Source organism: Myotis nattereri (genome assembly GCF_964212035.1).
Source record: "Myotis nattereri genome assembly, chromosome: 1".
Classification (NCBI taxonomy): Eukaryota; Metazoa; Chordata; class Mammalia; order Chiroptera; family Vespertilionidae; genus Myotis; species Myotis nattereri.
Window position 1 is genome coordinate 176,882,276 of NC_138075.1, and position 26,783 is coordinate 176,909,058.

Sequence of the window (26,783 nt, forward strand, 5' to 3'; positions counted from 1 at the left end):
AGACAGCCAATAGATGATTCTCTCTCATCATTGATGTTTCTATCTCCCTCTCCTTTCCTCTCTGAAGTATCTATAATAATAAAAGTGTAACATACAAATCGACTGAATGGCTGAACAGTGGAACGACCTTCTGGACAACTACATATGACACCCACTGGCGCCAGGCCAGCCAAGGCGGGTGCGATGCCATTGGTCGAGGGCCCAGCCATTGCCCCATGATCGCCCCCCAGAGGGAGGCCCAGGCGACCTGGCAGCAGCGCTGCAGTGGGTGGGCTCCTGTGAGAGGGCGCAGGCCAGGCTGAGGGACCCTCCTCCTCCCCCATGCACAAGTTTCATGCACCAGGCCTCGAACATTTATATATATATATATATATATATATATATATATATATATATATATATAATCAATGTAAAAAATATCCTCAGGTGAGGATTTAAAAAAAAGTGAGCTCATCTGTTTCCAAATGCTTCAGGATGTGACTGCTCAGTTTCATGCCTGGAGCCCATCTTCCATTTTCAGAAATACCCTGAGTCAAGTGACTTGATTGCAAACATTTTACCTGTCAGTTATTTTAAGGAAGGCAGGTGGAAGAGAGTTTATGCAGGTAGAGTTTCTGTTAGGACTATAATTGCTATACCTTTAAGTCCTCTTTTGACTTCAATGTACATATGGGGTGTGTGTGTGTGTGTGTGTGTGTGGTGTGTGTGTGTGTGTAATATTATAGTATAATAAATATATTTGGTCTTTGTCTCCAGTTCCTGACACAAAGTTCCTAAAACCCTTGAAATTTCCTGAGTGGTAGGAATGTTTGAAGGGACTTTTGGAAAGTCCCGAGGAAGGGAGCTGGTTGCCAGAGGAACCAACCATGTTATTAGAAGGTTGGAACTTTCAGCCCCACTTTGACTATCAGGGAAGGGATTAGAGATTGAGTTCATCATCAATGGTCAATGATCTAATCACTTATGCCTATAATGAAGCCTCCATGGAACCCCAAAGAGATGGGGTTCAGAGAGCTTTAGGGTTGGTGAAACACATGGAAATGAGGAGAATGACATGCCGAGAGAGGGCATGGAAGCTCTGTTCCCTTTCCCACATACATTGCCCTATGTATCTCCTCACCATCTGGCTATTCCCGAGTTAATGTCCTTTTATAATACACTAGTAATCTATTAGGCAAAATGCTTCCTAAGTTTCCTGACCCACTCCAGCAAATTACTCAAACCCCAGAAAGAGGTCTTGTGCTCCTCGCAGCTATCACCAATAACGCAGAAGCACAGCTAATAACTTGGACTTTCCACTGGCTTCCGCAGTTGGGGGAGGGGCGGTCTTGTGGAACTGCGCCCTGAATCTGTGGGATCTGCTGCTATGGCCAGTAGTGCCAGAACTGAGTTAAAATCGTAGGCCACCCAGGTGGTGTCACAATTGCTTCATAGGTGGAAAATCCACACATCTGGTGACAGAGTGGAGCGGTGTTGTAGTAGAATATTAAGAGTAGAGGAAACACAGAAAAAAGTGTGTTTTTCTTTACAGGGTGGGGCAAAACTGGGCTTACAATTGTTCATATGGAAAATAATACACTAATAATACAAGAATAAACTCTGTGTTTTTACATACTCACAACTGTACACCTATTTTTGCCCCACCCTTTATAATAAAATTTCCCAGTACCTTTTGATCCCTCTGTCTACAATTGGTGAACAAACAAGTTGTGTACTAGTTTTGTAGAATTATCAAGGACAGCCCCCTCGCCAACACCACTGGGGACTCAAGATATCACAGCATCACTGTTCGGGTTTGAAGGAGAGGAGTTTGAAGACTAACCTAACATCCAGATGAGTGACTGGCCCTCGGTCACGCAGGAAGTGGTTAAATGGGATAATACTTGCGAAGCGCCTGCAACAGTGCCTGGCTCACAGCGCTGTCTGATTGTTGGCTATGATGAGAAGTGAGAGCCGATGTTCTAGCTGAGGCTCTTAGCTCCCACACACTCCTGCCTCTCAACCATACCGACTCCTTTGAACTGCCGGTTACCTACGACTTCGTAAGGAACGTCCCTTAACTATGAGTACGGTTTTAACTTACATTCTTGGATTTGGCTGCCAGGGATCCTTTTAACTTTAAAAAAGAAAAACCCTGTCTTCAAATCAACATTTCGGGTTCCGTGGGTTTTATGCGTGTGCTTTGTTTGTTTGTTTTGCTATAACCGTTCCGAACGAGTAAACATATCCTTTCGTATTCACTGAGAAAGCTGATAACAGGAATTCCTTTTACGCCAAGAACCTAGGGGACCCCTTTGCAGGTTAAAGTGACAACGTAACGCTTATTTCACGTCACTCAAAGGCTCGGCCCCGCCCCTGCCCAGACGTGTCGGCCCCGAGGGCCTGCCGCTGACGTCACCACGCATGCCAACCCGCGACCTGGCGCCCGGGAATGACGTCAGGCCCGTGCGTGCCGTGCTTACCCACGCCATGCTGGGCGCCCGTGGCGCGGGGCTCGCGTGGGGCCTGCGGGCCGTGGCGCGGGCGTGGCCGTGGGGCGCGCGCGGACGCTCCTTGGCCCTGGCGCGTGCGGCTGGTGCGCCCCGCCCGGAGGACCGGCCGTCCTCCGCGGGGCCGGGGCCGGGACCATGCCGGCGTCGGCTCAGCCTGTCGGCCGCGGCGGTGGTTGACTCGGCGCCCCGCCCTCTGCAGCCCTACCTGCGCCTCATGCGGCTGGACAAGCCCATCGGTGAGTGCGGGCGGCGGGGACTGGACATGCAGCACCTACCCCGAGACTGGCCTGGCCGGGGGAGCGGAGGACCCAGAGACACCCGAACCTGGGAGCTCAGGGGGCGTGACCTGCCTGCCTTCACGCCCCTCTGAGTCCCAGCCTCTCAGCCGGCCGCAAGTCTGCTCACTGCACAACCCTTGTTCTAGTGCAGGGGTCCTCAAACTTTTTAAACAGGGGGCCAGTTCACTGTCCCTCAGACCGTTGGAGGGCTGGACTATAATTTAAAAAAAAACTATGAACAAATTCCTATGCACACTGCACATATCTTATTTTGAAGTAAAAAAACAAAACGGGAACAAATATAATATTTGTATTTGCATGTGGCCCGCTGGCCGTAGTTTGAGGACCCCTAGTGAGTCGGGCAGAAACCAACGGTGGCCCTCTGCGCACTGATTCACAGGCTGCAGCACTGGCACTGTGCTTCCGTTTCATCCTTCCCTGAGCCCGTAAAGCAGCGGTTCTCAACCTGTGGGTTGCGACCCCTTTGGGGGTTGAACGACCCTTTCACAGGGGTCGCCTAAGACCATCGGAAAACACATATATAATTACATATTGTTTTTGTGATTAATCACTATGCTTTAATTATGTTCAGTTTGTAACAATGAAAATACATCCTGCATATCAGATATTTACATTACGATTCATAACAGTAGCAACATTACAGTTATGAAGTAGTAACGAAAATAATTTAATGGTGGGGGTCACCACAACATGAGGAACTGTATTAAAGGGTCGCGGCATTAGGAAAGTTGAGAACCACTGCTAAGGCTCCCAAAGCCAATAAGCCATTGAAGATGGTGAGGAAATGAAGGCCCTGCTGCAGAGCCAGGACAGGTGAAGGGAGTGCTTTGATGCTGGGGTTCTAGCTATTTGCCCCACACCACCTTGACACAGATTTAACTCATGTGTGCCCGCTGGTGTGGCTCAGTGGTTGAGCGGGACCCATGAACCAAGAGGTCGCTGGTTTGATTCCCGGTCAGGGCACATGCCCGGGTTGTGGGTTCGATCTCCGGAGGGGGGCAGGGGGAGGAGATTGCAAGAGGCAGCTGACAACTGACAGATGATTCTCATCGATGTTTCTATCTCTCTATCCCTCTCTTTCTAAAATCAATTTTTTAAATGTTTTTAAAAGATTTAATTCATCTGAATGCAGTGAGTACTGCACTTAGGAACAAACTGCCTATCAGCTCACAATCGCCTCAGAGGATTTCCCTGCCTTTCCTGTTTAAAATATCACCCACTACCTCACTCTACCCCTTCACCCCATTTTTTGTTTTTGTAGTATTCTCCATTAACAAACCTTATGCATTTATTGGTTTATTGACTTCTCCAGTACAATGTAAGCTCCACATAAACGGGATTTTAAAAATCTAGTTCCTAGAACAGAGCTGGGCAGTAGCATTGAATGAATTAATAAATTCCTACAATATCACCTAGCTTTAGAGACAGAAAGAGCTATGGAAACTCCTTGCTCTCAAGGAACTCCTAGTCTAGTTGAAAAAGCTGATACAAGTGAGACAGATAGTATGTACATTGGGAAAGGCCAGTAATTACTGTGGATCTTCATTGCTGGGAAAAGTCAAGAAGAAAGTGTAGTTCTGAGGACAGGTAGTTTTTGCAGAGGAGGGTAGAGCTCTTGGTGGGGGAAATATTTTTGCAAAATCCCCAGATAGAGTGTTGTTGGCACACTAACAATATAAGCTGACCTGGCACCCTACATGGGTGTAGAAAACAGTGGGAGTACAGGTTGGTTAAGAGCTGGACTGAAAAAGGATGAACACTGGTGAGAGCGGGGTAGAGGCTGAAATCCAGGTAATCTAGAATCTAGATGATGGCATTGCCATTGCAGTGCATAGAAATACATTCACATGTGTAGCTACATTTTTTCCACCTTCACCCAGCCACGACCCCAAGTTAGGCCTTGTTTTTGGTATTCTAGGTTTGTGCACTACCTATTTGGGATCACAGTACTAAGAGTTTCTAGCAATCAGCAATTAAAAGTATGCAGGCAAAATAGATGATAGGCATAGCCCTGCCATCATGACCACTTGCATATTGGGGTCAGATACAAGTTGATAGGCATAAATTTCCAAGCCCATTTCTAATCTGAAGCCTCATTATAATTCTATTCTTTGAGTCTGTGTGACAGAGCTTCAGTGTAAGCTTACAAGCATCCAAGACAGATCAACAGCTGCTGTTGCTCCCATTTCCATAAACCTCTAGCTTCTACTTTATTGCCTAGACCAGTGGTCGGCAAACTCATTAGTCAACAGAGCCAAATATCAACAGTATGATTGAAATTTCTTTTGAGAGCCAAATTTTTCAAGCTTAAACTATATAGGTAGGTACATTGTTATTAACTTAATTAGGGTACTCCTAAGCTGACCTTTGCTAAAAATGTCCTCAATCTGATTGAGGTATGTTCTCTGAGGTCGACCCCTTCCAACTCTCCCATCCACACTCGTCTTGTATACTTGTTTCGTCTATCTCCTTTCGTTCATCCTCTCTATATGTTCAAACCATCTTAACATACCTTTCTCAATCCTCGACTCTACATCTTCTTTTACTCCACAACGTTCCCTGTATGTGCGTGCTCGCACGTGGTATTTTATGGAAGAGCCACACTCAAGGGGCCAGAGAGCCTCATGTGGCTCACGAGCCGCGGTTTGCCGACCACTGGCCTAGACCAACCCATAATCTACACTAATAAAAAAGAAACATGCAAATTAACCATCACTCTGCTATACCCACAAGCCATGCCCACCAGCCAATCAGGAACAAGTATGCAAATTAACCCAACTAAGATGGCAGCAGCCACGGAACTGGAGTGAGCAGGAGGCTTGGGTTGCCCCTGGTGATGGAGGAAGCCAAGCTTCCTGCCTGCCCTGGCTGGCCCTGGGCTCCGCTCAAGGCTACAAAGTTTCAATTATAGAAGATAAATAAATCCCAGATAGCTGCTTCCAGCCGGCCATGGCCTCCGCTCAAGGAGGGGCTGGGAGCCTGGGTTGCCCCTTCCAGCCGGACCTGGACTCCGCTCAAGGCTACAAGGTTTCAATTATAGAAGATAAATAAATCTCAGATACCTGCTTCCAGCCCAGAATGAGAGGCTGGGAGCTTGGGTCACCAGGGGGCATGGCCAGCCTGAAAATGGCCATCAGCCCCTCACCCAGGCTTGCCAGGCACCCCAGTGGGACCCTCCCCCAACCTGAAGGCGCTGTGGGCAGCCTGAAAACAGCCCTCAGCCCCTCACTCAGGCTGGCCAAACCCCCATGGGGTGAGGGTCCCCGCTGGGGGGCTTGGCCAGCCTGCAAACAGCCCTCAGCCCCTCATCCAGGCTGGCCAAGCCCTCCAGTGGGGACCCTTACCCTGAAGGGGGTGTGGCCAGCCTGAAAACAGCCATCAGCCTCTCACCAAGGCTTGCCAGGCACCCCAACGGGACCCCCACCCTGATCTGGGACACCCTTCAGGGCAAACCAGCAGGCCCCTACCCATGCACCAGGCCTCTATTCTATATAATAAAAGGGTAATATGCAAATTGAGCCTAACAGCAGAACGACTAGGAATGATTGGTCACTATGACACACTGACCACCAGGGGGCAGACACTCAATGCAGGAACTGCCCCCTGGTGGTCAGCGTGCTCCCACAGTGGGAGCTCTGCTCAGCCACAAGCCAGGCTGACGGCTGCCAGCACAGTGGTGGTGGTGGGAGCCTCTCCCGCCTCCTCAGCAGCTCTAAGAATGTCCAACTGCAGCTTAGGCCTGCTACCTGCTGGCAAGTGTACATCCCCGAGGGCTCCCGGGCTGCCAGAGGGATGTCTAACTGCCAGCTTAGGCCCAATCCCCCCGGGGAGCAGGCCTAAGTCAGCAGGTGGAAATCCTCCAAGGGTTCCCAGACTGCGAGAGGGCACAGGCTGGGCTAAGGAACCCCTCTCCGAGTGCACAAATTTTTGTGCACCGGGCCTCTAGTAAGAGATTATAAAGGGGTTATGTATAAAGTTCTGGAGCCAGACCTCTTGGGTTTGAATCTTCACTCTGCCCATTTGAGGGACCCCAATTAAGTTACTTTACCTCTCTGAGCCTTCATTTTTCATTTATGAAATGAAGATACTATTAATACTGACTTTATAAGGTTGTCATAAGAACTCATTACTATATGCCAAATTTTTAGAACAGTGCCTAACATAATGAGCCATTATTACTTGAGAAGTGGGAATGGAGAAGTTTGGGTAATACTTACATGTACAGTATATTGAGAAGAGACCAGCCTGGTCTAAATAAGGTGATGTTTTGGTTCTAAATAAGGTGATGATTGCAAGATTTTAAGATAACTTTTTAGTAGTTCTCTGTGTTACAGTTCATTCAACAAACATTATTTGAGCCCCTATGTATATGCCAGGAACATTAAGTTGGTAGTGGTAGAATCCAGGTTTGGTATTTCTTTATTGAAATTCTTTTGTGGGGTAATTTTATGTTCATTGTTTTACTTTGTTGAAGCTTAATCTTGTTACTCTTCATAAATCAAAATGTGTTTTATTGTTTTTCAGAATGGATTAAAACTTCTTTCAAATGGGTCACAAACTGTATTATTTCAGGAGGTTTCAGCAGGTGGCACTCTTCCATTAAATTGGTGGTGTAATTTTTTACTGCATTTATGGGTGATTATGTTGTCTTAAAGATAAGGTGTAATTCGTGAATGATTCTTGTTAGACTCCATTAGGCTCTTTTGTCTTTCCATCACCTGCCAAAACTTGATCATTTTATTTAACCTCCCAGAGAGGTTTTCCTTTTTCTACAGTAAACATTTTTTTTTTTTTTCTGAAATGTACCTGGGTATAATAAAAATAGTACCTAGCTCATAGGTTTGTTGTGAGAATCAAGTACTTTATGACAGCACCTGGCACATAGTAAGCACTATATATTTTGTAATATTGTTTGTGTTTTCATCACCAATATCATCTTCTCATAACAATGCTGAAAGGTAGATATCTTTACTCTCATTATAGATGACAAAGAATGGACCTTGAAGTTTAATATACTGTAGTATCCGGTGTCATTTCACTTACTAGTGGCAGACATCAAACAGGAGGTCTGACTTTCTCCTTCATTATAGAAACCTCCCTCTTCTGTAAGGGCAACCTACAGATTCATATTAGGAAGTGAATATGTCACCTATAATACAGACTTCAGGCTAAGAAAATTTTGTTCTTGACACAAAATGCTATAGATGGTTACATATCTTTCTCTAGAATTATTTTTTTTTAAGTGGAACCTTCAGTTCTAATTGCACCAGGAAAATAATGCCTGTGGTTTTTCTTTCCTATTTGGGCAAGATCAGGTAGCTACTCCTCTGTCTCTCGGATTTATAAGGAGGATGTTAATCCCATTGTTTTAACCTCTGCAAATCTGTTGCCTCATATGTAAAATAGGAATAATTATAATAGTGCGTATTTTATATTTTTGAGGATTAAGTGAGTTTATACATGTAAATCATTTTTTAAAATGTGTTTTTATTGATTTCAGAGAGGAAGGAAGAAGGAGAGAGAGATAGAACGTCAATGATGAGAGAGAATCATTGATTGGCTGCCTCCTGCAGGTCCCCTACTGGGAATTGAGCCCGAAACTTGGGCATGTGCCCTTGACCGGAATCAAACCTGGGGCTCTTTAGTCTGCAGGCCGATGCTCTAGCCAATGAGCCTAACCAGGTAAGGCTACATGTAAAGCATTTAGAACACTGCTGGGCATTTCACGAACATTCAGTAAATGTTAGTGGGGGGCTCAGAATGAGTTGCCCGCGTTGTGGCTCTGTGGTATGGGGATTACAGTATTTTAAGCTGAAGGTAATCGAGACTTTGTAAGGTCCAGAGAAACTTTTACCTTTCCCTTAAATTTTAAATTGAGGGCCTTGTCTATAATAAAACAAGAATAACTTTTTATGACCTATTTAGAGGGCAGGGCAAACATCTAACTACTGAACATCTGCTCTTCTCATCAATCTGTGAATTAACCCCTTCTAGAGTTCTTTTGAAAGCCCCAGAGTTCTTACCTCATTCCTTAGCTCAGGATGTCATATATACTTCATTTTACCATCTGTCTCTGAACCTCTCATGTATGTGGGAGTCTCTGACTCTTTCATGTATGTGGAGTTCCTGTACATATGTATGTAATTAAATTTGGTTATTTTCTCTTGTTAATCTGTCCCATGTAGATTTAATTATTAGACTAGCCAAGAGAACCTGGAAGAGTAGAGGAAACTTTATTCCTCCTCCACAGTAGCTATCGTTATTCACTTCTGGACTGGCCATTTCTCACTTTAGGCTTTTCTTGCCTTTTGTGCTGTGTGAGTTTAAGCCCCTTTTGGAAAAGCCTCTCTGAGTTCTCCCTATTCTCTCCCCAGTTAACTTGGGTGGCACTGTTTTATGCCTTGTAGGACCCTGTGCTTGCCCTGTTGTTGAATTGTTCTGTTTTATGATTGTTTAACTGTGTTTCTTCCTTTTGATTTATAAGCTGTGAAAAGGCAGAAACCAGCTCTCAGTCACCATTGTATTTCCAGTTCCTAGAATAGCCCTGGCACGAAATACATGCTTTATAAAGATTTGCAAATGAATAAAACTTAATGAAGCTTAAACACGATTATAAGGACTTCGTCATTTGATCACTTCTGTATAGGCTCTTTTTTTTAAAAAAAAAATGTATTTTTATTGATTTTAGAGAGTAAGGGAAAGAGAGATAGAAACATCAACAATGAGAGAGAATCATTGATCGGCTGCCTCCCACATGCCCCTACTGGGAATCGAGACCACAACTGGGCATGTGCCCTGACTGGGAATCAAACCATGACCTCCTAGTTCATAGGTGTACCCTCAATCCCTGAGCCACGCCAGCTGGCAGGATCTGATCTTTCTTTAATCACGTCTTGTTTCTCTTATATTGCTAAATATGGAAGGAAAACTCAGAATTTGTCTTCAAAGTACATATCTAAACATTTGTTGAAAGACTTTCTTTTGAAAGTAAGATAATTATTAAAGTTCATGTGTAAAATCTCTTATTCATATAACCCCTTATTTATGGTTTAACTTTCTGCGGTTTCAGTTACCCACGGTCAACTGTGGTCTGAAAATTTCAAACAGAAAATTCCAACCCTGGCCAGTGTGGATCAGTTGGGTGGGCACTGTCCTGTGTACCAAAGGGTTGCTGGTAATGCATGCATATGATACAAAATTCTGAAGGCACAAAAGTGTAGAGTGAAAACTAAATCTCCCAGCCAACCAGTTCCCTCCCCAAAGACAAGTTTCTAATATAGCCATCCTGACATGGTCTATGAACATACTAACATTCAAATGTATGTATTTGTTTTATGTGTGTGTGTGCATGTATACACACATACGCATTAAAAATTTTTAGGTTGTCCATAGGGTTGGCCATTTTGTAACCTCATCAGAAATACATGAGAGTATTTGACTCTCCAGGTATATTGTCACACTTTGGGTTTTGCCATTCTGATGGGTGAAAAATGTTACATCAATGTAATTTGAATATATATTTCTCAAAGTTCATTATCTTTTCATATGTATGTCTTTCCGAATAGTCCTTTATGATATGAGTTGCAAATTATATTCCTCCTCTATTTTTTAAAAAGTTTTTATTGATTTTTAGAGAGAAGGAAGGGAGAGGAGAGCGAGAGAAACATCTATGTGAAAGCATACCATCTATTGCACACACCCCACTAGGGATCAAGCCTGCAACCAGGGCATGTGCACTGACTGGAAATTAGACCAGCAACCTTTTGGATGCCCCAACCAACTGAGCCACACCGGCCAGGGCTATTGTCCCAGTTTTGTCATGTTTTTGAGTTTGTGTTTTTTACTTTGGGATGTGGTGTTTAAGAAAACGAAAACAATTAACCAACTTGAATTTGTACCTTGTTTATCTTTTTATTTTTGCTTAGGAACATGGCTGTTGTATCTGCCATGTACCTGGAGCATTGGGTTGGCAGCGGAACCGGGCAGTTTTCCAGATTGGTACATGCTATCCCTCTTTGGCACTGGAGCTGTTCTGATGCGTGGAGCAGGCTGTACTATTAATGACATGTGGGACCGGGACTACGATAAAAAGGTACTTTTGTCCTCAAAAGGGACAGAGAGGCGTCTCTAAATTCTGCAGAGTAACATGGTGGCATCAGTTTTGAATGGCACATAAAGCAACAGGATCATTTAGTGTCCTCACTGAAATCAGCGTAAGAAGTGCTGATACCAGTTGAATGAGTAGCTGGTATTACAAGTGCAGTATATGTCCTTTGTTAGCACAAGAGCGGCCATGGAGACAAGGTGTGTACTTCATTTTGAGAAAATGAATTAGGATTTAGAAGGCTAGGGTAAAGATGTTAGGAGTGAAGTGAAATATCTGTCCGAACCTTTCCTCTAAAAGAAAAATCTGTCCGAACTTTCTGTAAAAGAACTGTCATCCCTTCCTTTGTAATATATGTCAGAGCAATAACAATTCCTATGTAAACCAAATCTTAATGTAAATGAACATAGGCAGCCTTGTTAGCATTTGCTGTAATACTTCTTTTAAAAACATGATTTTATTCTTTTTTCTCCTCAGAAAAATAATATGTTTATTCTGAAAAATTCATACAGTACAGAAATAGAAAGGATGGGAAATACAAGTCCTCCTTTTCTCCTCCCCCAAAACCCCAGAGAAAACTTAAATTTAAGTTTGATACATTATATTCACCTGGATTAATTTCTCTGCATAATCTTTCACATGTATAGAATTATTTCTTGTTTTTTTAACAGATCATTGCTTTCTCAAGGGAAAGGCCCATCCTGTTTGCCTTGTATTCTAGCAGCCATGATATAACAAACACAAGATCATTAAATGCTCAAGTAAATAGTCAAGTAAACTTTCATTGTAAAAGAAACCAATGATGAATTGTATAAAGTAAATAATCTTATGTATACACTGATATAAAGTGAATAGTCATCTCTAGTTTGCCTTTCATATAAGTCTGAATTTTCCTAAAGGCACACCTAGAATGATTTTTAGTTTAATACAACAGTATGACAATATATTTTTTTAATTCATAAAACATTAATGAGTACTTGGTGTGTGTGAGACAAAGTGACAGCTTCTAGGATGGCATGGTTGAAAGACAACACTCCTGACCTCCCAGGCTAATAGCTATAATACAGCAGCACTATCATGAGAATGGTGTCCACAAGTGAACTTACTACCTCGGCCTAAGGGAGGAGGTCAGAGAGAACGTTCAGGGAGTGACCTTTGAGCTGTGTCACAATAAGATGGCAAAAAAAAAAAAAGGGGTGGGCTGCAGGGTGAGTCACTCCAGGCAGAGGGAACAGTGGATGCAGCATGGCAGTGAGATAAAGTACATTATGCTTGACAACTGCACTCATGGGGTTTGTGTGTGGCTGGAGGATATGATAGTGGCAGGAACTGCACAGTAATGGCCACTCGCCCCACAGATGCCTTGATCCGTGCCAGGAGATGCATTTGATTTGTGGGTTCACGTCCTGGTCAGTTTTCATTCTGCATACCCATATGAATGAGGCATCTGCCATATGCCACTTCAGAATAATTCTTGACCATGTTTAGAGCAGCTAATATCCAAAAACTTTCAGAACCAATTTACAGCATGTATGGTTATGATGTTTGACTGAAAGTTTTGTAAGATGTTATCTTTGGGGGAACGTGATAAGGGTACATGGGCTCTCTATGCTTTTTAAAATAAAGAGATTTTTTTTTTTCAAAAAACTGCATGTGAATCTACAATTACAACAAAAGAAATAGTTAGGAAAATAATATATTTAAACCAACTTTTTCCATTTTTTTAAAAAATATATTTTATTGATTTTTTACAGAGAGGAAGGGAGAGAGATAGAGAGTTAGAAACTTCGATGAGAGAGAAACATCGATCAGCTGCCTCCTGCACACCCCCTACTGGGGATGTGCCTGCAACCAAGGTACATGCCCTTGATCGGAATCGAACCTGGGACTTTTCAGTCCGCAGGCTGATGCTCTATCCACTGAGCCAAACAGGTTACGGCTCCATTTTTTAAATGAAGAAAATACGAACATTTTTGTTTCCCCTTAAGTAATTTGCTTTCCCCCTAGATAAAAGGGAGCTGATTAGGTATCCTACATCTCTCCATGCTATTTTCCTCTGATTAGAAGAATCCAGATTCTGTATTGACATGCAGCAAAGTGCTTAAGTGAGTGTCTTGCAGCTACTGAGGTGGTTTTGCTAACATGGATTTTAAAATGTTACATGCATCTCTTTTAAAGGATGAGTTAAAAAACTTGGCCACATTGTAATGCTTACTTCACAGTTTCTTAATGGCTGTATATCATTAAGGATATGTTTATGGCTCCGGGTTTTAAGTGAATTGCCATTAGGTTATCTGGTTATTGATGTAAATAATATATTTATCAACATTAGGTTGATAAACATTGAAATACTCTATTGATTTGGTTTTATAAGCTGTGAGCTCTCTGGTTTCATAAAACCACACACAACATGTTTTGATCGTCGTGTTACATAATTTTTAGTCTTGTCACTGAGTGCTGACCTTCAGCTTTCAAATTTAGGTAGGCAATTATAACTACTAAAGGGCCAGTGTAATCATGTGGTTAGTGTGGTCAGTGGGAGTGGACTGGCTGTGTTACTGTGTTACCTGTGACTTTGGAAAGTTACTGAGCCTCTGCTTCAGTTTCCTAAAATTTAGAAATGGCAAGACCTTGTGAGTGGCTAAAACAGGATTCAGTGATGTGATGCACATGTAGCTCTTAGAATAGTGGCACATTGTCAATACTCAGATACTCGCTGGGAGAATCACAATATCCTGAAACAAATAGAGAACATAAATATTATTTCCAACTGAAACCATAGGGCCCAAAACAAGTTCTGGCACTTTAACCAAGACGAGTCATTACAGTTTGATAACTGTTTATTGCAGAGTGAAACATGCTGTAAATTGGTTCTGCAAGTTTTTTCTGTAAAGAATGATAGTAAATATTTTAGGCTTTCTGGGCCATACTGTCTTTGTTGCAACTACTCTGTTGGAGCATAAAAGCAGCCATGCACAATATATAAACAAATGGGTATGTTTCTCTCAATAAAACTATTTGTGAGCACTGAAATTTGAATTTCTTATTTCCATGTGTCACAATACATTACTCTTTTTAAAAATGTATTTTCAACCACCTAAAAAAGTAAAAACCAGCCTTAGTTCATGGTCCATATAAAAACAAACAATAGGCTGGATTTGGAATTGCTAACCCTTGATATAAATCATATAAAAATATGTTATATTAATAATAGTTAACAGTTATTGCATACTTATATGCCTCAAACACTGCATTTACTCTGTGAGGTAGGTGCTATTAATTACTTCTCTCCCTTCTCCCTCTTTCTGTTTTTCCTTTAACAGATAAGTAACTTAAGCCCAAGAGAGATTAAGTAATTTATCAAAATTCATACAGCCAGTAAGTGATGGAATTGGATTCAAATGCTGGGCTCTCTGATCTCAGATCCTGAGTTCTTTTAGCAATGTTGAAAATTTTGAATATGTTTTTTATTTGTGGTTCAATTTAAAATAATCACATTCATGATCTTTTGGAAAGAAAAGAACAAGTTAATATATATTATTTGTTCACATAATTTCTCTTTCTTCTTTCACAGTGGATTTGCCCTTTATATTTGGGTGCAGCTAATAAAAGATTACAGACCCATCTTAAATAACCTGGCAAAAACACTCCAACTTTCAAACCCAGATTATCTGTCTTTTTTCTTCACATCTGACTTCTGATTGCAGTGCTTCCCACATGATATTAGTCTTATTTAACATGCACTGCAATTTTTCCCTCTGAAAGTTCATATTATTATTGTTCCTCTTTATGGAAATTGAACATACACTTGTTAATTACTAGATAAGGAAGTCATTTTATTTTGTTTGCTTAGGGGTGTGGATGGGAGATAGAAAGGAGAACGAGTGGTGGGAAATTTTTGTTCTTTTCAAAGCTACTTTAGAACGAGTGATGGGAAATTTTTGTTCTTTTCAAAGCTACTTTAAAATACCAACTTTTGATTCTTGGCAGTATTTCCAATGTTGATTTCACCTTTTATTCATATTTCTGCCTAAGTGCTTACCATGGACCAGTGTCTTGATGAAATGTTTAAATAAATGATTGAGCCATTGTGTGAGGCTAAGGTATCTATTTTTATACACTAAGGTTACAAGAACAGCAACCCGCCCAATAGCTGCTGGAGACATTTCGACTTTTCAGTCCTTCATTTTTCTCGGGGGACAGCTGACCCTGGCACTGGGAGTTCTTCTGTGTCTGAATTACTACAGGTATAGTAAATGTGTTTTTCATAATCATGTATGAAATATCTCCTTTGAAATGGAGGAAATATAAGTAAAATAAAATTGAAATATCTTTATCATAAAGCTGTTTATTGGCCACCTGATGAGCATCTGTAAGTTAGCAAGTATAAATAAATCACCGCATTGTCAAATCAAGTATGTTTTCATCCAAAGGAGTTAAGATAAGAGATCAGCATTTAATTTATCCCGAACCACCTTTAGTACTTACACTGCATGTTCCTAAGGTTCACAAGACACTTCACAGGTTTTCTAGATGCCTGCGTGTGTGTGTATATACTCATTTATACAGGGATGAGCAAAAGTAGGTTTAAAGTTGTTAACACGAGAAATATTACAGTAATTAATAAATAATAATACAAGAATAAACTTCCATGTACTCACAATTGTAAACCTACTTTTTCCCACCTCTGCATTATTTTATTTCAGTGTCTCTGAAGTCGATAGAAGCAGAAGTGGTTATACTTCAGTGTCTCTGAAGTAGATAGAAGCAGAAGTGGTTATACTCATTATGCAAAAAGAGGAAATGGTCGTTCCCAGAGTTAGGTTCCTAATCCATAATAGATGAAAAAAGTGGAAGGACTCATTTCTTTATCTCAAACACAGACAGAATTAAACTTCTGTGCATTAGATGGCTGTTTACAAAGTGCTTCAATAAGAGAAAAAAGAGGTCACCAAACAAGCACTATTTTATAAAGACTAGACTTAATTATATATATGTTGCCCTGCTAGCATCACTCACATGAAAACTTTGGAAGATTATTCCTGGAGGGGTGGTGTTAGGCGCCCTTTGAGGTACCTAAGAATGAATGTCTTACGTTATTATCCTTTCATAGGGGCTTTGTGACCTTAACCTCTTCCAGAGAAATAACACCCCATTGTATGTGGAGGGAGGGATACCTTGACTCTGATTCTCTGTTAGGACGTCTGTTTCTAGCTGTCTTAATGTTTGAATATAAAATTTAGAGAGGCAGTAGCATATGGTAATAAGTTGGACTTTGAGTCAAACTGCGTTGTTTGAATTCTAGCCCTACTACTGACTAGCTGTATGACAATTACTTAATATCTCTCTCTCTCTCTTATATATATATCTCTATATATATATCTATATATATATAGAGATATATATATACACACTAATAAAAGAGAAAAATGGTAATTGGCATACGGCGATACCTTTTTCATTGGGTAATCAGGGCTATATGCAAATTAACTGCCAACTAAGATTGGCAGTTAACTGCCAACAAGATGGCGGCTAATTTGCATATGTAGGCACAATGCAGGGAGGCGAAAGGGAAAGCAGGAAGAAGCCCCCTGCCACTGACAGTGATCGGAAACCCAGGGGGGAGCTAAGAGCTGGGGGGCCCCAGGGCCGCCTTTGCCCTGCCCCCCAGCCATGATCGGAGAATCAGGCGCCTTTGCCGCCCTGGCCAGTGATAGCAGGAAGTAGGGGTGGAGCCAGCGATGGGAGCTGGGCACGGTCGAAGCTGGCAGTCCCAGGAGCTAGGGGTCCCTTGCCTGGGCCTAAAGCGAAGCCCACGATCGCGGCGCCCCCCGCTGCCACTGCGGGTCCCCGCTGCCCGGGCCGGACGCCTAGGCCAGAGGCGTTAGGCCTGGGCAGGGGCGGAGCCTGCAACCGCGGGGAGCTGGGGGTCCCCTGCCCAGGCCTGACACCTCTGCCGGAGGCCTCAGGCCTGGTCAAGGGGCCGATCCGGTGATTGGTGATCGGAGGGTGATGAGGGTCAACTCCTCTGGCCGAGGCATCAGGCCTGGGTGGGGGGCGGAGCCGGGGATTGGGGGGATATGATGGTCCCCTTGCCCAGGCCTGAAGCCTGGGTCAGAGGCGTCAGGCTTGGGCGGGGGGTGGAACAAGCGATCAGAGGGAGATGGGGGTCCCCTGCCCAGGCATGATTCCTGGGCCAGAGGCCTCAGGCCTGGGCGGGGGCCAGAACCAGTGATCGGGGGGAGATGGGGGTCCCCTGTCCAAGCCTGACACCTCTGGCGGAGGCGTCAGGCCTGGGCAAGGGGCCGATCAGGTGATCGGAGGGTGATGGGGGTCAACGCCTGAGGGCTCCCAGTATGTGAGAGGGGGCAGGCTGGGCTGAGGGACACTCTCCCCCCCCCCCCCCCCCCCCACACACACACACACACACCCAGTGCACGAATTTCGTGCACCGGGCCCCTAGTATATATATAATTGATTTCAGAGAGGAAGGAAGATGGAGAGAGAGAGACAGAAACATCAGTGATGAGAGAGAATCATTAATCGGCTGCTTTCTGCATGTTCCCTACTGGGGATTGAGCCCACAACCTGGGCATGTGCCCTTGACTGGAATCTACCTGGGACCCTTCAGTCCGCAGGCCGATGCTCTATCCACTGAGCAAAACCAGCTAGGGTTAATCTCTTTGAGCTTTAGTTTCCTCATCTGCAAAACAACAAGTGGAATTAAGCTATCTGCCTCTTAAGGTTGTGGTGATGATTATAATGAGTTAATATATGTAAAGCAGTTAGAGCAGTGCCTAATACATGAAAGCACTACATGTGTTAGCTGTTGTTATTGTTTGGTTATTTTGTAACACTTAAAATATTTTTAATCATACTTTATCCGTATCAAAGTCCAGGAAGAGAATTTTACATAACAAAAAATATAATTTTTAAGATAATTTTCCCAATTAGTGTTACTCTCATCTTATTTAGTGATTTGTAAGAGATGATGATGTTAATCTTTCTAATGGTTTTTCTTGATTTCAGTATAGCTCTTGGAGCAGCATCCCTACTTCTTGTCATCACCTATCCACTAATGAAAAGGATTACGTACTGGCCTCAGTTAGCCTTGGGTGAGCTTGAATTAACTATAACTATTTCCTGTGATACCCCAAACTATACTTTTAGATATAATATTATACATGCATACATACATATACAATATGGCAGATAAGATGTCAAGTCAGTCATGAAATTTTCCAAACCAAGAATAGTTTTTCTTTTTTCTTTTTTTCAAGAAAGAGAGGAAGGGTGGGGAGAGAGAGAGAAACATTGATAGGTTGCTTCCCGTATGCACCCTGACTGGGGATAGAACCTGCAACCTAAGTATGTGCCCTGACCAGGAATTGAACCTGCGACCTTCTGGTGCATAGGACGATGCTCCAGCCAACTGAGCCTACTAGCCAGGGCAGATTTTCATATTTTAAAGAAGGACAATTAGCTATTTCTGTTGACTAAAAAATCTTGAATATTTAATTTTCCAAAATGCTCTTTTAAAAATCTAAGTATGTCATGAAGGAAAACATTAGCTGCCTTGAGCCTACCTCTCTCATTAGGTGGTTGATCTAGCTGCCCTGAAGACTTGGGGCTGGACTAGAAAACACTCCGAGCAGGAGAACGGGTTTAAGTACAGTGGGGCCTTACGAGTTTAATTCGTTCCGTGACGGAGCTCATAACTCAAATTACTCGTATGTCAAATCACTGTGACGTTCGCTGCGCCGACTAGCGGTGGGGTATCTGAAGCTGGCTCGTAACCCGAATTTTTTTGAGCTTGCAACTCAAAGCAAAAAATCGGCCGAGAGATGGCTCGTATCTCAAAAAAACTCGTTAGTCGGGGACACTCGTAAGTCAAGGCCCCACTGTATGTGTGACAGCTCAGCGGCTTCTCAGGGATCCCTTTCTGTGAAGCTTTCCTTAGACTTTGGGGGGGGGGGTGCGTTATAGCCCTCTGGGCTCCCACAGCCCTCTGACAAGACACTTACTCATTTCAAGTATTGAGAGCCGCCTCTGTCTCCCCAGGAATAAATTGTAAATGCCTAAAGGATAAAGCATTCATTACATTTGAATGGCTCAGCATCTCACATAGCACTTGACACATCACAGGAATTCAATAAATGTTTATAAGTAGAAAGAGAGGTAGATAGGAGGTAGGTAAGTCAAAATCTTTTGCAAAAATATCTAGTCTTTTATTCCTAGAGTAATCCTAAAACTATTTTAGTTCTTTGAATTTTTTCCCCCCAGTAAAAAAAGAACCTAAAGCTACTCCAGAAATTGATTTGAGACTGACTGCAAAGTTGTGGGGGAATACTAATTTTTTCTAAGATCCTCTCATTCAATGTATTTCTTTTTATTTAAAACTAGGGGCCCGGTGCACGAAATTCGTGCACTGGGTGTGTGTGTGGGGGGGGAGTGTCCCTCAGTCCAGCCTGCCCCCTCTCACATACTGGGAGCCCTCAGGCGTTGACCCCCATCACCCTCCAATCGCAGGATCAGCCCCTTGCCCAGGCCTGACGCCTCTGACAGAGATGTCGGCCTGGGCAGGGGACCCCCAGACCCCTCCGATTGCTGGCTCTGCCCCTTGCCCAGGCCTGATGCCTCAGCCAGAGGCGTAGACCCCCATCACCCTCCGATCACCTGATCGGCCCCTTGCCCAGGCCTGACGCCTCCGCCAGAGGTGTCAGGCTTGGACAGGGGACCCCCATCTCCCCCCCGATCACTGGCTCTGGCCCCCGCCCAGGCCTGAGGCCTCTGGCCCAGGAATCATGCCTGGGCAGGGGACCCCCATCTCCCTCTGATCGCTTGCTCCACCCCCCGCCCAAGCCTGACGCCTCTGACCCAGGCTTCAGGCCTGGGCAAGGGGACCATCATATCCCCCCAATCCCCGGCTCCGCCCCCCACCCAGGCCTGATGCCTCGGCCAGAGGAGTTGACCCTCATCACCCTCCGATCACCAATCACCGGATCGGCCCCTTGACCAGGCCTGAGGCCTCCGGCAGAGGTGTGAGGCCTGGGCAGGAGACCCCCAGCTCCCCGCGGTTGCAGGCTCCGCCCCTGCCCAGGCCTAACGCCTCTGGCCTAGGCGTCTGGCCCAGGCAGCGGGGACCTGCAGTGGCAGCGGGGGGCGCCGCGATCGTGGGCTTCGCTTTAGGCCCAGGCAAGGGACCCCTAGCTCCTGGGACTGCCAGCTTCGACCGTGCCCAGCTCCCATCGCTGGCTCCACCCCTACTTCCTGCTATCACTGGCCAGGGCGGCAAAGGCGCCTGATTCTCCGATCATGGCTGGGGGGCAGGGCAAAGGCGGCCCTGGGGCCCCCCAGCTCTTAGCTCCCCCCTGGGTTTCCGATCACTGTCAGTGGCAGGGGGCTTCTTCCTGCTTTCCCTTTCGCCTCCCTGCATTGTGCCTACATATGCAAATTAGCCGCCATCTTGTTGGCAGTTAACTGCCAATCTTAGTTGGCAGTTAACTGCCAATCATAGTTGGCAGTTAATTTGCATATAGCCCTGATTAGCCAATGAAAAGGGTATCGCCGTACGCCAATTACCATTTTTCTCTTTTATTAGTGTAGATATATACATAGGGCATTATATTCTCATCTGATCTGGGACACCTTTGGTAAAAGGAGGATAAGCATTTCCTATCTATAAGATAATATTAAGAAAGCTGGTATATTTACTTCAGGTATTTATTGAACTCCTAACTTTTACTTTGTGCCAGCAGTCACACCAGGTACTAGGAAAATAAAAGTGACTAAAACACATTCACTGTCCCGATGGAGTCGGAGCAGGAGACAGTGATGAACAGGGCATTGCAGTGTAGCGTACTGGCACACCGAGGGCTGCGGGCCCACAGGGGAGGCCCTGCGTCAGCCGAGAGTCCGAGTGGGAAAAGGCGACAAGGAGAAAAGGGGCTTCTGAGAAAAGACGTTTGGGACCCATTGAGTTAGAGGTGCCAGGGGGACTTGCAGGTGGAGGTGTCCAGCAGACAGGCCAGTCCAGTGGCTAGTCTGAAGGCTGAGAAGGCCTGCACAGACTCGGGAGTCGCCAGCATGTAATCCTCAGCGAGGAGGGCGTGTGGCATAACCAGGGTTCCTGTCCGTACCTAGAGGGGAAGTGGAGTGATAAGGGGAAGGGAAGGTCACAGGATTTTAACTCGGGTCTAAGTCCAGACCCCAGCATCTATTATTTGTTGACTGTGCCAGGCACCATACTAGGTAGGATGAATGTTCTCATGAAACCTATGTATCAAGGGGACATTATTCTTTCTCTTAGCTATGTTATTTTAATTGTTTATTCGCCTGTCTGAACCTGTTTTCTTTTTTAGAAAATGTAGCTAATAACTACCACACAGAGCTGAGAGAATTTAAGAAAGAAACGTATTAGAAAACAGCATACCCAGAAGCACTTAATACAAGCTGATGCCCCTCCCCCTCCCTTTGGAATTCGGAAGTCCAGTTAGACTTTTCCTCTCTCTCTGTTTCACTCCTTCTAGGGTTCACTTTTAATTGGGGAGCACTACTTGGATGGTCTGCTGTCAAGGGCTCCTGTGATCCATTTGTTTGCCTGCCTCTTTATTTTTCTGGAATCATGTGGACTCTAGTATATGATACTATCTATGCCCATCAGGTAAAGAAACATCATCATTTTTCTTTAGCTTAGTTGTTTTTTTAAAAAAACTTTAAGAACCAAACTAAAGGGAACGTATTTTTTTCTAAAAACATCATTCACACTTCCATGGTACCAACAAAATATGTCTATTCATGTGCATGTATATTTACCAAAGAGATCAACTCGTTTATTTTATTTATAATAATTTAAATAGCATTTACTATATGCCAGGCACTGTTTTAAATACCTTGCAAACACTAATTTAACTCTTATAATAACCTGAGAGGAAGGCACTTTTATTATCCCTATTTTGCAGATGAGGAAACATGCCTGGGAAGTAATTTGTCCGTGTCACATAGTTAGTGGATGGCAGAGCTGAGATTCAAACCCGAACAACCCTCTCCTGTCCCTCTGTTGATGCCTCTAATCTTTGCACCAGGCAGCTTCTTTAGTATAGGTAATAAATGTTTTCCTAGATTTTTACCTATTTTTGTCATTAACGCTTTAAGACTAGGCAATAATAATACATCATAATTTTTTTTAAACAATTTGTCTATTTTGGCCATTTCAGTTGTTTCTGAGTTTCTGCATTTAGAAACAGTATTGTTTTAATTACTAATGTCTTTATGACTATGAGCTTTTCAGGTAAATTTTTAGGAGTGGTGTTACTTAAAGGACATAAATATTTTTATAGTTTTTGTATTGCCTTTTCATGTTTAATTTAAAAAACCCTTTTAAAATTTTTTTGGGTTTATGTTCTTAATTTTCCTTTTATGTTTATGAACTGTGAAAAAAGGGTTTCTTAGTATTTTTATGACTGTGTGTTCTCAATCATTTACTTAAAGAATATGTCATGATTTAATGAAATTTTGTTTCTAATATTTTAGTCTGGATTTCATCCTGCTTTCTTTCATTAACTCCTTCCCCTCACCACATTTATATTATCATGAAAAAGTTGCCAGATCTATAATCAGCCTGATTTCCTAAAGTGAAACTTAATAGTTTAGAGGAGATGCCTGTACTTTTTGCAATAAGATCTGGGACCAATGGTTAGGATAGCTGTACGCCAATTAGGTTAACTTCTTCAGTAAAACACCATATACTCATTGACACATTGGTAATCCACATAATTAAAGATACAGTTTTCACTGGAACCCCACACTCATTATTATTTGTATTTGGGACTCCAAAAAATAGCTGTCTGCCTGCAGGTGTCTGCATAGTTCAGCGTGCAGCCTCTGATAGTCACAGGACCATAATTACAATAGCATATGGAAATGCTTGCAAATATGTTTGCTAGAGGAAACCAGCCAGCTAGATGGGAGTGTTTCATCAAAACCTTAAACAGAAAGGATTTGATGGGAAAGAGTAGGAGCAAATTGACTTAGAAGTGAAATGTGAATGGATGTTGTGTAGTAAGTGAGCATTTTTTTACATTTGTGATTTCAACAAGATTGAAACTAAAATGTAAGGAAATTATTAAGACTTGAGAACTCTGTAATAAGGAGGAGCTCTATAAAGAATTTGAGTTGAGTTTTACTTTTGATGTAGTAAAAGTGTAGTTAAAAGTCAATAGGGAAAAAAAGTCAATAGGGTTATAAGAAGTACAGTGACATGTAGAAATAGAGCTGGAAGAGAATTTTAGCAGTAACATTTAACTTTGACTTGGCTGCACATTCATTACTGATCATCCCATGTTCTGAGTTACTCATCTTTCACAGCTCATAGTATATCTTTATGGTTATACTAGAGCAGTGGTTCTCAACCTTCTGGCCCTTTAAATTCAGTTCCTCATGTTGTGACCCAACCATAAAATTATTTTCGTTGCTACTTCATAACTGTAATGTTGCTACTGTTATGAATCATAATGTAAATATCTGATATGCAGGATCGTCTTAGGTGACCCCTGTGAAAGGGTCGTTTGACTGCCAAAGGAGTCGCGACTGACAGGTTGAGAACCGCTCTACTAGAGGCTCAGTGCATGAATTTGTGCACTGGTGGGGTCTGACCAGCCCTCCCCAGTCGAGGCCAATTGAGCCAGGGGGAGGGGGAGCAGGAGACACGGGAGGTTGGCTGGCCAGCCCTGCCCCTGAGCAGGGGCCAGGGGTGGGGGGCTGACCAGGGGAGGGGCCGTTGGCCCACCCTGCCCCCTGGTCAAACTCCCAAAGGGACAATTTGCATATTAGCCTTTTATTATATAGGATATAACTGTTCTTTAAAAGACAGTGTCCCCTGGAATTAGGTAGCAGTGATTGCACAACCTTGTGAATATACTAAAATCACTGAATTGTACACTTCAGAATGGCGAATTTGATGGTCTGTCAGTAAAAGACAATTTCTTATTACTTTTTGATGTTAGGACAAGAGAGATGATGCTCTGATTGGCGTGAAGTCCACAGCACTGAGGTTTCGTGAAAACACCAAGCAATGGCTTAGTGGCTTCAGTGTAGCGATGCTGGGGGCGCTGAGCCTGGTGGGTGTGAACACAGATCAGACCGTGCCCTACTACACTGCTCTGGCTGCTGTCGCAGCCCATCTGACTCACCAGGTTTGACCACCTTATTTTCCCCCCTCATTCTTCCTTGCTATAAATTATAAATATTTAAATGAAACAGCCTCTGTGTTTACCAAGCAAGGTACTTCTTGCACTGCCTTTAACTGGCTTGAATCGCCCCCTCCCCTGCCCCATCTTACCATATAAAAGAGTTATATTATTTTAAAGAGATAATCTAAAACTAAATGTAGATCTTTCCTCCTCTGATTTTTCGGGAATTAATTCTGGAAATTCAGCAATGTCTGAAGGTTGTGGGTTGAATTGAATTACTCTGAAAGCAACTAATCAACACAACTTCACTTTAAAATGTCGGCTTCTGGTGATGCTTAGTGAACTCATTAGTCATAGGTTTAGATTCCCCTGGTATAGCGACCAAGGCTGGATATGTCATGAAATTATAACATGTCAGAATTCTGCCTAGATAGTAGGAAACTGTCATTTCAGGATATGCCCTTGCCCCTACAAGCTGATATTGTGAATCTATTTTATTGACTTGTGTAAAATGATGAACTAAATCTAATTTTAATTAAATAGATTGATGCAAAAATACAGTCCATTAACAACCAGTGTTTTCTGTTACTTTCTTTGAATAGAAGTTAGTGAACCTGCCCTAACTGGTTTGGCTCAAAGGATAGAGCGTCGATCTGCGGACTGAAGGGTCCCAGGTTCGATTCCAGTCAAGAGCATGTACCTTGGTTGCGGGCACATCCCCAGTAGGGGGTGTGCAGGAGGCAGCTGATCGATGTTTCTCTCTCATCGATGTTTCTAACTCTCTATCCCTCTCCCTTCCTCTCTGTAAAAAATCAATAAAATATATTTTTTTAAAAAAAGTTAGTGAACCTATATTTAGATGATCTGTTTCATATAGATTATTGCAAGTTATTTTTCAGAGTAAGCAAAACTTACAGAACATGGTGTGAAGGAAACTAAAATCCGATGTCTATAAAGGAAGCCCTATGCTACATCCCCTTCCTTGTTTTTCTCACTAGGAAAGCTAAAACATATGAATTGGTGATTCTCCAGGATTCTCAGATCTCATTGTTTTCTTCCTTAGAATTTCCCAGCATCCTCTTTTGGTCATAACTCAGCTCCACAGGATTGTCTGGTCAGGATAATGGAGATTGAGCACTATTTAAGCACCTGAATATCAGTGGAGAAAGGCAAAAAATTATGAGGACAATCACAAATGTTATAACAAATATTTGTAACTCACTTTATATTCTCAATTACATTTGTGGTCCTCTCTCCAGTCTCTGACACAATATTTTAGGATGGACATAGCCTTCCAGTATTTGAAAAGAAAGGAAATCACGATGATTTTAAGACTGCAGGCCGCAATAACCAGAGTTGGGAGGATGCTGATGCTTAAGCCTAGGGAAGAGTAAGACAGGCACATGAGACTTTGCTGATACCGCTGCAGGGCTGCCATGGAGAACAGGAGTGTTATTGTCTTAGGTCACCAACTGCAAATCTAGGTTACTAGGATTCCCTTCTCTTTGTGGGGACGGGAGGGAGATTTACACATGGATGGGGGGTATTTTTTATTATAAATAAACAGGAAGGCTCACTACAGGCATTTAGTAGGTGAGGACCAGGTGTATTAAATATCTTTCAGCACACTAGACAGCCCTACACAGTAGAGTTGTCCTGCCCAAATGTGACTTGTTCTCCTGTTGAGAAACATTTTTCTAAAGAATAAAGCTAGAAATGGAGGGTAGGAGCTAAAGGAAGCAGATTTTAGATCAATCGATAGAAGGAAGAGCTTTCTAAATAGAGCTGACAATAGCATGGGTTGCCTCTAAAGCATTCACACACCATCATGGGGAAGTTTTTAGGACGCAGCTTAGATGATGCCCTGTGATATGGTAGATCTGTCTACATTGGGGAACTGTTTGGGGTGCATTAAGGGCTTCCCATTGCTTACAATTATGTAGCAGAGTGCTGATACCTTCTCCAGTGATGTGTTTGTGATGCCAGAAAGTCCATACTGGTACTAATGCAGCACTGTGTTCTTTTACAGATTTATACTCTAGACATCCACAGACCTGAGGATTGTTGGGAAAAATTTGCCTCCAACCGAACAATAGGACTAATCGTATTTTTAGGGATTGTCCTCGGGAACCTGTGGAAAGAAAAGAAGACAGATGAAACAAAAATACAGATAGTAGAACAGAAAATTAGCAATTGAAGTTTCTCTAGGAATTTTTTAATCAGACTTTTACAAAACACTCAGGTCTTGTTGCTGCATAATTAGATTTGAATAAGAGTCTTACACTATATGTTAGAGAATTAAGAATCAGAAGATGAAGACTTCAAGCATATTTTCCTGGATTTTATTTCAGCTATTTACCAGCAAAATTCTTCCTCTCTCACAGAAACCTGGGACTCATCAGGATTTAAGATGACCTTGAGTATTTAAGTTGACGCATTCTTCTGCTCCTTATAATTCTCATCTGTGGTCATGGGAGTTGTATGAGTTTAGGACTTTAAAAGAAACCTGACATGTATCTCATCTAAATGTAAGAAAAATGGACTCTTTTTTTAGGGGAAAATTAAAACTGCCACAGAAAGTTGGGGCTGATTGTTCTTTATTTTGACCTTTCCTCACTGTCAAAAGCTGTAATTCAGAAAACCATTCTATTTTTTATATTTTAGGAGAATTTCAGTAAATAATTTGTTTTTTCCTGCT

The 26,783-nt window shown here is 42.9% G+C and overlaps 1 protein-coding gene across 1 annotated transcript; it reads left to right on the top strand.

Moving 5' to 3' along the window:
• Positions 1-2,445: 2,445 nt before the first annotated feature.
• COQ2 (coenzyme Q2, polyprenyltransferase) lies at positions 2,446-26,783 on the top strand. The gene is given in 8 exon segments (XM_081107146.1): positions 2,446-2,728; positions 10,717-10,883; positions 15,021-15,142; positions 17,925-18,010; positions 21,425-21,558; positions 23,900-24,088; positions 26,115-26,241; positions 26,244-26,783. Coding segments are annotated over 8 exon segments (1,116 nt in total). The 5' UTR covers positions 2,446-2,469; the 3' UTR covers positions 26,276-26,783.